This window comes from Oreochromis niloticus, linkage group LG22 (assembly GCF_001858045.2).
Source record: "Oreochromis niloticus isolate F11D_XX linkage group LG22, O_niloticus_UMD_NMBU, whole genome shotgun sequence".
Lineage (NCBI taxonomy): Eukaryota > Metazoa > Chordata > Actinopteri > Cichliformes > Cichlidae > Oreochromis > Oreochromis niloticus.
The window spans coordinates 851,407-868,540 of NC_031985.2; the positions used below are offsets into that span (position 1 = coordinate 851,407).

At 45.5% G+C, this 17,134-nt stretch overlaps 1 protein-coding gene across 5 annotated transcripts in view; it reads right to left on the reverse strand.

Annotated features, from left to right (window-relative positions):
• Positions 1-241: 241 nt before the first annotated feature.
• The window catches only part of LOC100706707 (zinc fingers and homeoboxes protein 2), a 128,691-nt gene continuing 111,798 nt past the window's right edge, over positions 242-17,134 (reverse strand). For all 5 annotated transcript variants that reach the window (XM_005464976.4, XM_025902115.1, XM_025902116.1 and 2 more), the window contains 2 exons: positions 15,738-15,915; positions 242-6,204 (listed from right to left, as the gene is read on the reverse strand). In XM_005464976.4, coding sequence (XP_005465033.1) covers positions 15,741-15,915 — 175 coding nt within the window. In that variant the 3' untranslated portion in view covers positions 242-6,204; positions 15,738-15,740. The remainder of the gene's footprint in view (positions 6,205-15,737; positions 15,916-17,134) is intronic.

Below are 17,134 nucleotides of genomic sequence, written 5' to 3' on the forward strand. Positions count from 1 at the left end.
GAGGCTGAAATAAAAGGAGTGTGTGTGTGTGTGTGTGTAAACACCACAGATTATGTGAAAGGCTGGAGCTTTTCCACGCCATCGGCCCTTCTCTGAAGTGGCTGCAGACCATTTCTCCCTGTTTTGTTTTAAAGCTGTCAGGATTTCACAATCAGGTGAGTCAGAGCAGAATCCAGCGTCCATATGATGCGCGTGCGCCGCTGTTCGCTGCATTCAGACCACATCACACAGACACTGTGAGAACAGGGTGTACCCTTTGAAAAAGGCTGTGTTTTATTGAAATACAGCAGACATCAACAGGTTGTTTTGCTGGCCTGGGCGACAGAAACAGAGCTCGAATGCTTTTCAAACAATGCAAAAACAAATATCCATGGCTCTTATTTTCTTTTAACCCGACGGACCCCAGAGACGCTGCTGGCGGACCCAGCTGAGTCAGGACGAGCTCGCTTTTGGGCCGCGGGCTCGGTAAGGGAAGCGTCTTTGTGGCGTCGAGGACGAAACAAAAACAAGCTGGTGCTCCAAATCAGTTTGGGTTCAAAGATGCTGGTATGTGAAGTTAAAAATCGAACGCGCCTCGAGTGCTGGAGGATTTGAAAGTGTTCAGGCCTGTTTTTGTGCCCAGGGTTGTTGTTTGATAGTAGCAGTAGTAGAAGAAGCAGAACCTCAGTTATGAAGCAGGGCTGGCCTCAACTCCCCTTAAAAACACAATCAGAGCACCTGGTTTTCCGAAAAGTGATGCTTGGCTTCGTAAAGTCTTTTTTTCTCGGTCGATTAAACTTTTTTGTGCATTTTTAACGTTTTTTGCTGAAGCGTTTGAGCACTTATCCTCTTTCATTTGACTTCTTTTCACACGTGAACCAAGATTTAAAAACACAGCTTGAAAGAATGCAGTGAGTTTGATGATTTGCATACACAAAACTTCCAGGAACTGATTCAACTTGTCGAACAGCGGAAGTTTTCTCTAAAACTAAAATACTTTTGCAGAAGTCACGTCTTGATTGTCTCGCATCATAAAATTCCTTCTCTGAGCTTCTGAAGTGAGCTAAAAAAGCAGTAAAATGAAGAAGATATCAGCTTTCTCCAGCCTCTATTTTCTACATTTTCATTCTTGGTTCACATGTGACACTTCTGACAAAATATCCAAGCAGTGATTTGAATTTCAAAACTGAGGACAGCTGGAGACTGAGGACGGATAAACACCCTTGAAGTTTGCTCGACAACGGTCTCTGGATCAGAGCGCAGATTTGCTCTGATAGCAGGAATGACGTGCTTAAAGTCCAGAGTTTAGTTCAGAAAATCTAGTTCTGAAACTTTGACGCAATATCAATATTTCAGAGACTTGATGATATATATCAAAGAAAAGCAGAAGATTGCATTGCTCTTTAACTTTTGTGCTTGGTAAACAGAAAACAACAGAGCTGTCATCAGAGCGAACTTCAGGGAAGGTAAAGGAGTTCAGCCTCGAGTCAGTCTCAGCATAAAAAGCTTTGTGAGGAAACCAGGCGCTCGCCACGATACAACGGAGCAAGTTTAAACGGAACGAAGGAAGGACGGAGCACACTGGTCGCACTGCGCGCTGCTTCGCGTGGTTTCTTTGTCCCCTCGCTGTGGGCACATCAGACCGGGGAAGTTTTCTCCGAGTTTACACTCACAGGAAATGACGATTGCAACAATTAACCGTGATTGTCGATTACGTACATTTACAAGCCACCTGGGTGCTGCACACCTCCACTCGTCAGCGTGCGCTAAAAATAAACAAGCATAAATTTGAGACAAACCTCTTTAAGAACGCTAACCTACAAGCCGTCAGTTAGCTTCAGAGGCTTTTTAAGGCTTATTTTAGAGGTGCTTTAATTTTTTATGGGGGATTTTTTCTAAATCAAACTGCATAACTGAGCCATGATTGTTGTGCAAGCTGCAGCAAAATTACTGGTGGTCCTGATTTCCGTTACAAGCAACACCATCCTGGTACTTTGGTACTCGTAGTGAACTACATTTAGATTTTTTTTTGTCAATCAGTGAGAAAATTAACGAGTGTAATTAGCACAAGTTTGTGATTTAGCTAACGGCTATTTTGATCCTTGGTTTTAGCATTTTACACATTCACATAAAAACAGATGGGACCAGATCGCTCCAGAACTCCTCGTCCCTTTGAAGGTAAAAAGTGCAAATTTATGTAGAAAAGTTGGCCAAAAATATTTTAATCAACAAAATAAAACAGCTTAATAGAGCTGAAAGTAGACTACAGTAGAAGTTGTGCCTTGTGAAACGTCACTGAGGCCAAAGGTTTGCGCGAGGCACCGGTCTGGGCTAGCGGAAGCCTTCTGTTTTTTAAGCAGTGCTCGAGCAAATTTAGTTCGCACACGATCATGTTTAACTTCTGCAGGACCACCTTTGCTTTGGTGCCAGTGTGCTCGGTTCCCTCCTCTTTCAACATTCAGACAGTGAACCCACTTTCCTCCCCAAAGCAATTACATTCAATCATTCATCAGAAAAATATTCAATTAAAACTATACACTTGCAAAAATAAAACTCTCTTGGAAGCATGCTAAGGCTGAGCGTCCACCAGGAGGCGCTCTCCGCCGCGCTGCCAGCACTCCCGTTAGGCCCTGCAGCTGTGCGGCGAGAGCTTCAGTGATGCTGAACGCTACAAGTTTAAAGAACTGCGAAGACTTCGAGCAAACAAAGAAGCATTTTTAACCATCTCGGACGAGCGGTCGGAGCTACGCGGCAAACCCCCGCCCACTCGACCGGCCGCCCTGCGGACGGAGTCGGAAACCTCCCCCTGCCGTCATGTCGTTGAGGCCAGCCCTGGTATGCATTTGTAAATACAGTATTTCAGATATATGTAGTCTTATCATCTTTAAATCTGACCAGGACACTACAGCGGCAGAAGCAATACATAAAGAAGCTCATATTTTGTTTTTTACTATTATTCTTTTTTGTAGGAATGGAACTAGTTTCAACTAATCCTACCAAGCCAACATGTAGTAATGTATCGAATAAAAGGCTATTTATCTTTTTTTTGTCTGTTTTTTGTTTATTACAGGTGTGTATGATGGTGTGCAGGACGACAAAGAGAGAGAGGGAGAGAAAAACGAAGGAAAACGGTGAAAAATGAAAGAAAGCGAGGAGAGACGAGAGAGACGAAGAAAAGAAGGAGGGATAGAAACAGAGAAAGATCAAAGTATGATTCAGGCAGCGTGAGTCTTGATTGCAGGTTTTTACTGTCGAGTTTGTAAGTTGCGTGATCGTTACCGTTGAATCCTTCTGCGTTTGCCACCGTTTCGAGTCTCTCGACTGTTTTTTTTGTTTTTATACTCAGTTTGTTCCTTATCGGGTTTGAAAACAAAGATCCACGACAGTCACTTGGTCATACAAGCATGTTCGTCGGAACGAGAAGTGCAGATTGGCTTAAGTTTCTTTTTGTTTTTTTTCCTTTGCTTTTCTTCAAAAAAGGGTTCCAGACAGAGTGGCTACAATAATAATAATAATAATAATAACATAATAATAGCACTTGACTTCACTTCAGCACAGTAAAAAAAAGAAAAAAGGTCCAAAGGTGCTTTTTTTTTCTCCGTTTTGTTTTTTAAATCTGATTTGATGTGAAGCGAAGTCCCCCCTCTTCCTCCCTCCTCTCCCTCCCACCTCTCCTCTCCTCTCAGCGGGGAAGTGGCGGGCGGAAGTCCAGTGCCGGTGAGATGAAGAAGTGACTGAAGTATTGCCAACTGGTCCGTCTTTTTTTTTTCTTTTCCTTGTTTTTCCTTTTTTTGTAGTGGTTCCACTCTGGTTCAGTACAAAAAGAGGAGAGAGAGATGGGAAAAGAAAGAGCAAAAAAACCCCACGAAGAACAAAAAAAGGAAAACTGTTCACGCACACACTGCTGGCACTAGATGTTTTTTAAAAAGTCCAACAAAAATAAACCAAAAAAAAAAAAAAAAGCTGAGAGAGGGTTTTTTAAGGAAAAAGAAAACCAGGAGGACTTTGGGGGGACGAGTTGCTCCCATTTTACAAAATGTAACAAAATTTTTCCCGCAAAATTTTACAAATCTGTAGCAATACAGGAAAAACAAACAAACAAACAAACATATATATCCTATTTACAACGACACGAAGGAGAACCCTTATTTTTTGAAAGTGTAGTGAGAATGCAGCAGATCCCAGCTTTGGCACTCGGCGTTTTTGTTCGGTTTTTTTTCTTGTTTGTTTGTTTGTTTTAAATCCACCCTGTCTGCTGCTGCAGGCACACATTCAGTGCTCCGGTTCATCTCCACGGCAACACCGGTCACACACAACACCGCCTCGGCCACGCCCATCGGTCCCGCCTTTAACTCTGACGCGACAGGTGGCCCCGCCCCTCCCTGAACCTGGTTCTGCTGGAGGTTTCCTCCTGTTAAAAGGAAGTTTTTCCTTCCCGCTGTTGGCAGAGTGCTTGCTCACAGGGGGTCGTCTGATTGTTGGGGTTTCTCTGTGGTATTGTAGGTCTTTGCAAGGGGACGGTTATTGTAATTTGGTGCTATATGAATAACACCGAACAGGTTTTTCTACCCTTGTGTCTGTGTGATGTCATAGAAAGGAGACAATCCTGCCCATCTTAGCATTTCCCGCTATAAGGAGCAGCCAATCAGGAGGACTTTCCCTTAAAGGGGAGGAGCTGTAGAGTCCAAGAATAAAAACTAAAGTCTTTATAGTTTGTAACAGAGGTGATTCACCTAAAGCCGGGAGGAAGTGAAGTAACAGGCCATTTGATTGGACAAAACAGTTCCTCAAGGTTAAACTCATGAACATATTTCAGAGGTGTTGTTAATGAAAAAGTGACATGAGAAGGATCCACTGAAGTCTAACTTTTATAAATTTAACGTGTATGTTGGGGCTCGATTAACAGAAAAATGTTTTCTTTTAATTTCTAACATTGGATAAAAAATTCCCTCAGACTTTCCTCGGCACTCAGACTGAATCACGTAGCGTTCGTTTAGCCGGTGAATCATTTCTCACGCACCAACCAATCTGAGGAAAATGGAAAACATGAATAAACTCGTCCACTTGCGCGTGAACAAAGCCTTGTGTGCCGTCACGCCGACCAAAGCAGCTTTTAATACGGCGCTGCTGACAACGCCACACTCCAGTGGAAAAACAACAAAAGGAAGTAAATATAGAAAGTTTCTGTGGCGCTGAAGGACTCGCTCGTCTCACAATGCGGCGCTGAGCGAACGTAAAGGCTGGAAACTGGCAGTTAAAGGCTCCAGCTGCAGCTCGGCGATTCAATAAATACGTTTAACAATCACTTAAAAAAAGAGAAAAGACTCTGAATAAAACATTCTGGTGACTTCCTCCGACTTAGGTGGAAAAATAAAGAGTTGCATAATGATGCAGACGGACGGCTGTGACAAGGACGAAGAACGAGTGGAATAAATCCTGATATGTTGCACGAGTGAAATGCTAATTGTTCGTTTAATTCACCCAAAGTGTGCGCTGAGGAATTAATAAACGAATCCCACTGAGGTTTGGTTTAAAGGGACACGAGTCCCTTATTTTTCAGGCATGTTTGTTGTCGCGGTTCACTTAAACTTGCTTTGTTTTCCGGCTCGTTTGTGGATTTATTCTCGGGGGGAGTGGAAGTGATCCACTTCACTTCTTTGAGGGAATGTTTGAATTTTGTCCCCCTGAAGACAAAACACATTTAAAGGGTCCGTGTCACTCCTGCAGACTGTTTACGGCACTCTGGAGGACGCCTGTGCGACGGTGTTGTGTTATAATACTATTGTAAAACTGAAAGCAGCAGTTTGAAATCCACTGTAAAGGTGGGATGTGTGGGGGGAGTTTTCAATTATCTTCACAGATCGTGACCCTGAATTTCTCCTCGCACTCTTCAGATTTCAATTTGGGTGCAGCCCACAGTAAAGCGCAGCGGCGGCTCTGTCGTGTTCAAACTCGTGCTTTTGTGTGCGAGTGTCACATCTACACCGCGGCCGCTCCAGGTCGCTGCCGGCGTGACGGAGGAGGATGTTGTGCGTGAGCCGGGATGCGACAATCAAGAGATTAAAAACAAAAACCAAAAAAATCTGAAAACGTAAGAACAGGGAAAAAAAAATTGGATAATCGAGAAACTCTTCTTTGTTGCTCCGTTCTTCATGTTCTCTCCTCTTCTATGTTTCCAGCAGCAGTGGCGGTGGCGGAGGCGATGGAGGCGAATCTTATTCACACCTGAAATGGACAGAGGGGAGGAGGGGGAGGAGGGGGGAGGAGGGAAAAAAAACACATTAAAATCTGTCAAATGTTCGGCAGCACAAATGTCAGTGTCAGAAGAACTTGGATGATTCTCGGCAAAAAATGAAAACAAAGCCAAACAAAAAGAGGCAGAGAGCAGCGAGCGAGCGCGGGGGGATTAAAAAGCAATCGTTGATCCTGAGTCGGCGTTCCAGGCCGCCCGGTGCCGCCGGGAACTGGGACACGCTATGAGAGAATGGTGGCAGACCTGAGCGGCCGCGGCGCGCTCGCTTAATCTGTGTAAGAGGAAAACTGTGCCGAAGATTAAACGAGGCCGGCGGTCGCTGTGATTACAAACACGCACAGTTTTATATCGTAGGACAGAGAGCGGCTCGTAAACAGCAGGTGACCTGTGGGTAAACTCCAGCCTGTCAGGCGGAGCCAGCTGCTGCTCATCAAACAGTGTCGATTAACTGATCGTCAGCAGGTCTGAGCTGCTCTGTACAAACTGTTCAGTTTGCAGGTCTGGGACATTCAGGTGTCGCAGTCTTCACCTAGGTGGACGTCCCAGCAAATTCACCCTGAGGTCAGACTCTACAGGCCTCAGTTAGCAGGTTAAAGGTTAAAGTTCATGACATTACAGACATGAAAGGATTGAATAGCTATGGCTCGTTGCCAGGAGAAAGCCTCTTCACCAGCTGTCAGCACGGTGGTGGGCGGCTGATGATTTGAGCACCTCGCAGCAAGGTTATTATCGTTAACTAAAACTAACGAAATAACGAAAACTAGAAGTGAAAAAACATTTTCGTTAACGGAAATAAAAATAAAAACAAAAAAAGGAAAACTAACTAAAACTGTAATGAGTGTTCACTAAACTAACTAAAATTAACTGAATTTATTGCAAAAATGTGTTTAGTTTTCGTTGATGTGTGCGTGTCATACAATAGTTTAGTTTCCAGGTTTTTTTCGTGCTGTGTCTCATTATGCCAGCAGGTGGCAGTACGTTAGTCGAGTCGTCTGTGTCGCTGCTCCGTCCACGCGCAGAATCATGTCAGGAAAAGTCTGGAGAAAGCGCCAGAGTCCAATTTGGGATTACTTTGAATATGACTGTGTTTTGGATAAAGCAAGTGTCTTGTAGTGGAAAGAGACAAATTATGAGGGACATTTCTAAAAGGAAAAAAATCCCACAAACCTTAAAGTGCACTTGAAAAGCTCACACAAGAAGGCTAACCTAGCTTACCTGGAGAAGGTAAGGGAGCATGCCCAACCCTCATCCCCAGAAACAGAAGCTAACACCAGCGTGATGCATCCCGAGACAACAGGACTGGGATATCTACATAACTATGTGAGTCAATTGCCTTAACACCCGGTGCTGCAAGAGTTAATAGTCTCATTGGGGCCAAGATATACATTTTATAGTTGCCTGGTATCAACGGTTGTTCATCTGCCTTTATTTATTTATTTAAAGAACCCATAGGTGGGAATGTGAGTTGTCTGTCTCTGCGTGTTAGCCCTGCGACAGACAGGCGACCTGTCCAGGGTGCAGGGTATGGTAGCTGGAATAGCAACATACCCAAGGATAAGCAGAAGAGAATGACTGATATGATGAAACTGGGATTTTGTTACACTTTATCGCAAACACAACTAAAACTATAACTGAAACTAATCAAAACTAAACTGAAACTAAGGATTTTCCAAAAAATAAAAACTAAACTAGCAAACAATTGGTAAAAACTAATTAAAACTAATATAAAATTGAAAATCTGAAGTCAAAACGAAATAAAAATAAAAACTAATGAAAATTGCAAAACTATTAAAACCCTGCCTCACAGTCACCGAGTCTCCAAAGTGTTCTAGAGTCAAACATGAGGCCGTCTGACCCAACTGGATCACACAAAAGGTGCTGCAATGGTCCAAAGTGCAGGTGTCAGCCTGACCGAGAGGCTGGACCTTCAGAGAGCTGTGCATACATGAAACCTCAATAAACTGAAGCAACGCTGTGAAGAAGAGTCCCCGCCGTGCTGTGAGAGACTGACCCACCACAGGTCGAGCTACGAGCTGCTGCATCTCAGGACCGTACGCAGTCAGAGTTCCCACAGTGTGTCTGATCAGTGTGCTCGCTGTGTTTGTGGAGACAACGCTGAACATCACTGCGGCTTCTGTTTAAGCTCCTCTGAGCTCGACACAGATTAATCCATCAGGTCTCGAGTCAAAGAGGAAAAAATGTTGAATGTCTTCTTCAGCTGCGAACAGCTGCTCAATCAGCTGTTTAATCACAAACACCAGCTGACAAGCCACAACAAACCTTTATTACCCTCACATACGCAAACAGCGTGTTACTGAGTCAGGCCCAGAGTCAGGGCCCTCTGAGCTTCACCTAAAAGTTACTTAAAAAGACACAAACTGACTACAAAAAGATGAAAAACAACCACAAAGCAACCACGCAGCTACAAAGAGACAACAAACAACTGCAAAGATACAAAAAAGAGTCAGACGTTAAGACGAGTACTGCACAGCTGCTACAGAGACACAAGAAACAGCTACAAAGAAACAAACGAGACACAAATGAAACACAAACATCTACAGAGACGCGTGTTCCACATGTCCTCCAGAGAGAGCACATAAATGAGTGCAGAGATGTTAGACCAGGTTGAACTGTGACTGTCTCTAACTCGTCTCCTGTTGCTGGTTAAAGCTGAGGAGCTTTTTTGAGTCCAGGGAGTTCAGTGAATTTTACACCCATGACTGTTGAATAAAGACGCGTCTCTGTTTTAATAACTAACTTGGGAAATAATTGTTGAGTGTCACTGGTTTAGCCGTAGGAAGCTGCCTCTTTCAAAGACCGCTCAAAAACTTCAGCAGGAAAACGACAGCCTGATGTTCCTCTGAGCGCTCACAGATCCCGAACTGATCCCAGTGTTCACGTGTTGCTGCCAGTCCAGAAAAACTGCTTTTGTTCAGCACGTCCCTGCAAACACCACAGCTCAGACCGTCTCTAGCGAGCGTCTTCTCTCAGGTGTTTCAGGCTCATACCGTTAAACCCACAATGGTGACAGAAATCACAGTGAAGATAAACACACTCCTGGTCCGGCTCCTCACCTGACGCTCTGCCTTCAGGCTGACAAACCGCAGACTCGTTAACCAAGAACTGCTGGAGACTGAGATTCATCGATCCCGCCCACCACCTGTTTGACCCGCTGCCCTCTGGACACCGCCTCAGGTCAATCAGGTCTCACTCCCGCAGACTCACAAACAGCTTCTTCCCCTCAGACTGGAAGCTAGCACAGACCCCACCCACACTCTCACTCACTGTTAGCCATGGTCCTGAGTTAGCCTCATCCTTCAGGCCAATCACAGTCTCCGCACAGACTGGTTACACATGCAAACGCCACGTCTGACCTGAGCTCCCCTCAGCCTCACAGCACCTTTAACACCTGCGTCGCCTCGCTCTCAAACTTAGGCATCGACGCCGCCCGGCGGGGTGACGACAGCACCCCATCAGCCTTTTACAGCCGACGAGTAAAACTGATTATCCGATTTAAATGGACCAATCAGATGACACCACAATAGAAAATAACACAGATGTGATGCAGCATCAGGAGCGCTGGGAGCTTTGTGTAATTAGGCAACTTCAAACCAAGAAATTTTAACTGGAAAAGAAAAAAAACCCCTTTTTTTATTAAAAATGACAAAATGGAAATAAATTAATGTTCTTTAAGATTAAGGCGACCCAGGAGTGACTGTGGTCGTCTCGCCGCTCGGTGTTTCGCATCATGATGATGACAGCGAGGGAGCAGCTCTGCAGCATTTCAGCAATTAAGGCTTCATCTATAAGGTACTGTTGATAAGTTATTACAGGACGCCGCGCCGCGCTCCGCTGATTAAATGAAGCCCGGAGCTGCTGTGATTAGTGAGACAGGACAATGGATGGTGGGCGCACACACACACACACACGCACACACACGCACGCACACACACACACGCACACACACACACGCACACACACGCACGCACGCACACAGATAAGCCGGGGACATCAATTAGCGCTGCTGCAGAAATTTGTTTTTGCTCCGTCGGTCGTTACGACTCCCTAATATAATCTGGTTGATGTCATCACTCTTTAGCACTCTTTATTAGTATCATCCTGCTGATGTGACCTTTGACCCCTAACCTCATGTGTAAAAATCAAACATAGAAAAGGAGGGAGCGCGAGAGCGAAAGCAGCTTTAAACGAGCTGGTGTTTGGAGCCCGAGCGCCTCGCTGCTCTGCATGTTTGAGACCTGTGAACGCGTCTCGCTTCATTTCATCGCTCCGATTCTTCATTTTCTCAGCAGATATTTGTCCCTTTCATCCACCGTTTACCTTGGCCTCCTCTCCAACAGACCGGCCTTACGGTTACAGCAGAATAAGAACGGGAATGTATGTTTAATTTCTAGTATGTTTTGCTTAACGCCTGAATGACTTTTTTATTTGACGAGCGGCCGGCTTTGATTAAGCCGAACGATCGCTCTCTGACCAGCACCGGGGGAAAACGGTCGAGTTTATTTCTGCTGCAGTTTCTCCTCTCAAGGTCTCAAATTTGGATTTTATTGACTGGTGTGTGTTAAATTGTGCTTTTCTGTCTGTATTTCTGCTTTTAGATTAATTACAGAATGTGATTTTTTTTCTTGTTGCTGTGATATCGACCGTTTTTCACTGGCTGTCATTTGTGGTCTGTTGTCAGAGTATAAACATGCTTCTAATAGTTTATTCAGAGCAGCACCAAATCAATATTTTCATCTTAACAAAGGATTAAATGACTGTGTTTAATCCGAAAGCTGTCATTCGGAGTGGTTTAGCAGCCCACTCTTGTTTTCTATTAACTCTGGAGAGCAGTTTAGTGTCTTTCAGCTTGAAGTTTCGGTTTTCCGTCCACACGTTGAGCTGTTTTTATGTTACGGCTCGGCGATGCTCAGCATCAAAGAGGTAAAAATTAAAGACAAGCTGGTGGAGAAAAACCAACCAGCAGTGAAAAGGTGGAGAAATTCCCTCCAGGAGTTTGTGGAGAACAACCCAGAGTCCCGAGCGCCTGACTATAGAGCTTCTACATACGAACAGATGACGTCATCGTTTGTCCTTGTTTAGGTTTGGCCCACGCTCTCAGATGGAAAAGGATGGAGTGCCCACTCTGGGTTGGTACTGGTTTTCTGTCCCAGGTGGAGGGGAGTGGAGCAGGCGACTGGCAGACTGATGGAGGCTGTGGTGAAGGTGAAGCTGTCTTCGCTGGTTGAGCTGCCCTCGCATATGGCCACGAGCTCTGGGTCCTGACCACAGGAGTGAGACCGAGGAGGGAAGCGGCGAAAACGAGCTTCACCTGAAGGGAGGCTGGGCTCAGAGCGGAGACGCTACTCCTCCACGTGGAGGCCAGCCAGTGCAGGTGAGGATGCCTCCTGGACGTCTCCCAGGGGAGGAGGTTCGAGCGTGTCCAACCTGGAGGAGACTCCGGACACGCTGGAGAGATGATGTCTCGCGGCTGGCTTTGAAGAGGGAGGTGTGTCTGTAGACACCAGCGGGTACGAAAACAGATGGATGTGACTGGATGGGGGGTGGGGCTGAGGGGGGCACTGTTAAGGTTAGCTACGGCCCTGAGAACGGGGAGGGGTGGTGTTGCGCAGCCCTCTCTTTAATGTGGCCTCGGCGATGAAGCTGTTACAGCTCGGTGCACGCCGATCGGCTCCTGTTGGAGGTTTAATGAGAAAATTCAGTTTCCTGTTGCCATGTTTTAGTCGGCGCCACATATTTCCCAGAGTTCGAGTGAGACTTCTATCTGGAGCAGGTTTTCCATCAGCTTCGTTTGGTGTATTCCAGCGTTCACCTGCCACGCTCACTCGTCGGAGCGCCAAACTGATTTGGAGAGCAGAACTCGGCCTCCAGCGATAACTGGCGCTGGAGCCGAGCGTCTGGCAGAGCGGGCGAGTCTGCGGCCGCCGCCACAAAGTGCCGGAGTTTAGAAAGCTGCTCGTGTTAATTTATCATCCCGCTCATGGTCCAAATCACCAACCCCCCACCCCCACCCCGAGCGCCGCCGCTGAAGCCACACTCCTCATGTTTCACTGTTCTGCAGCGGCTGCTGGTGAATGAGCTGAGAAAAAAGGGCAGTTTAATTTGGGCTTTATCATGTTGGACATCTCATTTCTGTAACCAGCGACCGGTTCTGATGTGAGGGTTGGAGCAGAGGGGTGGAGAGAGCAGCTGCAGCAGACTGATGGAGCAAACCTCTCCAGCAAACACATACGAGCAGAATCTCAGGTAACCAATCAGAGCGCACCTCGACTCCTGGCTCCGGAGGAGACAAAGACAAAACTCTGTGGATGTCATAGAGAAGTCTGAACCCTGAGCTGATGTCATGTCTGTACAGAAGACCCGCTGTAACTGTATGATGTTGGTGGAAAGATGAAAATATTACTGTAGTTAATGTTTTTCTGAGTTATTGTTTGTTTTTTTTAATGCGGTTTTTCATCTTCTGTGACTGCTTTAGTCTCTTCATCATCGACTTTTTTTGGTCTTCTTCTTCTTTGCTTCTTCGTTACATCCAGACTTTGAGTAACATAAATTTTATGAAGTTTATACTTCAGAAGCTTTTAACAGAATGCTAAAGCGTGGGAGACTTCCAGTTTCTGAAAAGCCTTATAACGTCTTCCATCTGAAGTTTGGTCACTGGGTCTGAATCATGAAGCCAATAGGCTTTAAACCTGCTTTACTTGTATAACACGACCTAACCGGCTCAGATCTGTGACCTCAGTGAACACTTTCCGATGAGTTTGCAGTCTCAGTTTCTAGTTTCAACTCTGTTTGCAGTCAGAAGAACGATACAGAGAGGTAGGTGTTAGCGTGTGATCGATAAGTCCGTAGGGCCCCTTCAGTTGTTGTGTTGGATTTCAGAACATCGAGATGGTAAGGCCCAAAACACTCCACCCTCTGCTGCAGGGTTTTGTGCTAATTAGCACGCTAAACCCATGCATTTTAACCTCTGAGCATGTTAGCATGCCGTTAGCCTGCAAACTGTGTAGTAACCATGTGCAGAGAAACTGACGCGGCTCGTCTTGAGGTGCAGTGATAGTAGAGGTCAGCATCGAGGTTTTCCTCTGTCACGGTTTATTTTATTGAGATTTCACCGGAATCCGTCTTTATTCCTGCTGAGCGGAGCGCTCGACCGGTTTCTTATTCATCTGAGATCAGAGTTTCAGTTTCTGGGCGTCTGATTCAAATACAGCATAAAGCGGAGAGTACGCTGCATTTTCTGAAAGGAAACATAACTTTTTACGCTGCTCTGGATCTTTGTGGCTTCTGTAGCGCAGTTGGTCTTCAAAGCTGTGGTGTAATTCATCTTCAGCGCCTTACATGAACAGTGTTCCTCTGTCATTGTTATGTGGGAAGGAACTACTTTTTCAGATTTTGTATTATTATGTGCACGAGTCACTTTACCTCAGCTTTTTCCCCTGTGGGATAAATAAAGCCTTTTTTTGGACTGAACCGAGGCAGGTAAAAGGAGCAGAAACCTTTTTCAAATATCACTGACAGGAAGTGTTTTATTTCCCACTTCCACACTTACTGTTGGTTTTTTAAAATGCTGCATATTGATTATTGATTCCAGCTGTCAGGAGCGGATTTTGAAGGCACCGAAAATGGCGACAGTCTTTCAAAAGTGACACCGTAAGAAGTGGAGTGTCTGCCTCGTTTACAGCCGTTTGTCTTGAGGAAATCATTTGAACAGATTCTATTTTGATAAGCAGAAAGCCGTGTAGAAACATTAAGACTTTCAATCTTCTGTCAGAACAGAGAGGAGGGAACAACCGGCTCGCTCTGTCATCACACTTTGCCCCAGGCGGAGCCTTTTATCTATCAAACTTTACCACACCGGGGGGTCTGTTGCTATTTTTGGGCCTCCAATAATGTTTTTTTCCCTAAATTTTCCTGAAGTTGGTGTTTGTTGCTGAGCGGTTGTAGCCAAAACTCACACAGCTACACACACAGACGGTGATTGGCTCCAGTGGGTTTGTTTGTTGCCTGGGATCGAGGTGTTGGCTTCAACACTGACAGGCTGGGGAGAGGAGGGGAGGGGGGACACGGGGGACCAATGAGGGCCTCGCTGAGTTAAATCAGTTCAGTCTGTAGGTGGTAAAACCTGCAGCCACACATTCAATTCACTTCAATCCATCCATCCATTTTCCTCGCCGCGCAGCCAGCTCCGGGTCACCGCGAGGCTGGAGCCAATCCCAGCAGGACACCGAGAGGCGAGAGGCGGGGACAGTTTATTCAAATGTTCCAGTTCACAACAATAAACACCTCAAGGGGATTTAAGTGGTAAAATAAAGTCGTTATAATATTTATTTATTTACTTTTCCAATGTGAAAAAAAAATGTGATGGTGCCCTTTGAGTAGCATTTGATGATGGTGGGGAGGAAGAACCCCCCTCAACAGGAACAAAGACATGTGTAAGAGTGAGAGGTGGGACAGATTAGAGAGCAAGACTCAATGATGTTTCAAAATAAAACAGGAAGTGACTAAACAGAGACCCAGAATCACTGTGCTAAGACTAAAGCAAGTCCGGCCTCCTCTGATTGTAAAACTTTGATCCAGATGAACTGAAGGTCTCAGTCAAGTTTGATTTCATGTAATGAGGTCGACTCTGTAGGTTACGGCCCTGCGCAGAGTGAAGCAGCAGACAACCTCAGCCAAAAAGCTGAACGTGAGACCTGAAGTGTGTTTTAAAGACAGCCGCAGGAAGGCTTCAGCGAGCACAAACAACAGAAACACACAAAACACAAAAAAAGCACATGTTTTTCTAGAAGTGTAGCTATTTGTGAGGGATGTTCGTGTCCGTGCGGGCCTCTGGTTTGTTTGTTGTGGTGGAGATCCTGCCGCTGGACTGCACTGACCTCGAGGCAGCAGCGACGTACAGGGAAAAACATGAAGAAGAAAACTGCCGGAGAGCAAAGATGCAAACAATGCAGAAGAGGAAAAACATTCCACGTTTGTCAACGAAAGTTTGTTTTCTGGAAAAATTCCACCTTTTACACTCACACAGTAGGTAATTTGTGCTTCTCTCGCTATAGAAGAATGGCCAAAATCAGAGATGCACCACTGAAAGACGTGATTCATGCTTCATTTAATTGCTTGAAAGGAGGCCATTTGTCATTTCTGGCATTTTCTAAAATAAGTGATTAATCATTTAACTAAGAAATAGCACTTTTATTGCCAGTGAATGCAATTCAGTTACAGGTTTAATTAAAAAACACTGCCCTTATAACACGCGCTAAATACTTTCTGCCGTGAATGCACCTTTTCAGCGGGCCATCTGCTCTCGCTGAACTCATCAAACATTTCAGAAATGACTCGGGAGCATTTCAGCAGCATCCTCTGATCGGCGAGCAGGAGCACAAATAAAACACAAAGCATCGATGAAACGAACCTCAGAGGCTCGGCGAGGCCCGCAGATCCAAGGACAGCTGCTGACACTGAAACACGCCGCCACGAAACTCAAACTCACCGTTTATCCGGTCAGCCTCCCAGACGCGTCCTCCGCCATCTTCTTCTCTCTGTCCACGAGCAGCTCCCGCCCTCGCCTCGAGTCCTCCAGCCAGGTCCCGAACACCTCCCGCGCTCCTCCGAGGACGCCCCCGTTCTGTCCCCCGTTCTTCAGCTCCGCCACGCTCTGCTGCCTCAGTCTGGCAGACCGAGAGCGTCACGTTAGAGGGAACACATACCAGGAAATACATTTGAACATTTTTAACAGCGAGAGTGTCGACTGATGCGGAATCACGGATGCTTTAGAAGTTTAACGGGTACCTACAGAGCTCTGCTGGGGAAGCTTTGGTGCAGCCAGCAGTTAAAAGCCGTGTTCAGTGTTACTCTTAGTTTTCATCTGCACTTCACATCTGAGAAAAACCAACGCAGACATTTTTTCAGAATAATTTTCTCTGTAGCCCTGAAAACAGGGCACCTGTCGCTGTTTTCACCTGTCTCGTTAGAGTTACGTAGTGACGATCAGTCCTATAATGATGCTGTCTGTTCAAGATTGATAAATAAAACCATAAAAAAAGATAAAAAAATAATTAACAGTGAGGTAAAAGTGTGAAATTAATGGGAGGGAAAGCATAAATGCCGTCCTGGGCCTAAGATTGTTGAACTAAGGTTTAGATTTTCTCGTCATTAAAAACAGCCTGAAGCTGTTAAAGGAAACTAAGTGTTTTAGTTTCAGTGTCTCAGTGACGAGCAGCCACACGTGAAGCAAACATGACAAAAATCCCAGAGGTGAAAGTGCGATCAGCCCACACAAAGAAAATGGACTAAAAATCAGTCGTTTTTCTGTTTCTTTTTTCAGTCGTTTGTCCTTCAGCACCAACAAGAACTGTCAATCAGTTTTTTTGAGATGCCACTGAGGTGATTGCGCACAATCATATTTAACGTGAGTGGGTCATAAGTGGAGCGTTTTTAATTATAACGAGGAGAAACTAATCACCGCAATAATTTAAAACTGAAGGAGGAAATTCTGTGGAAACAGAGCGAACCCACACATGACGAGCCTCTGTCACAGCCAGGAAAACACAGAGACGAGCTCCGCGTTCGTGCTTTAAATCAGGCTTTACATCGACAAATAAAAGGACACGATTAACCCCGAACTCCCATCTGAGCACCGCTGACAGTTTCCTTTATCGCTCTGCATTGTTCGGCCGTACGTCGCACGTCACGCGGCGCGCTTTGTTGCAGAGTTTATGAAATAAACAGCAGCCAGAAGGATTCGAGTGTGCTGTCAGTGCAGGTTCACGCCGCGGTGTTTTCAAAGGCTGAGCCAGAAACCCGGAGCAGGCTCACGGGAAGAATAAAAGCCTTGCCCAAATTATAGTGGAGATATTGGTTTCCAACGTAATGGCTGTGTTATTTGGC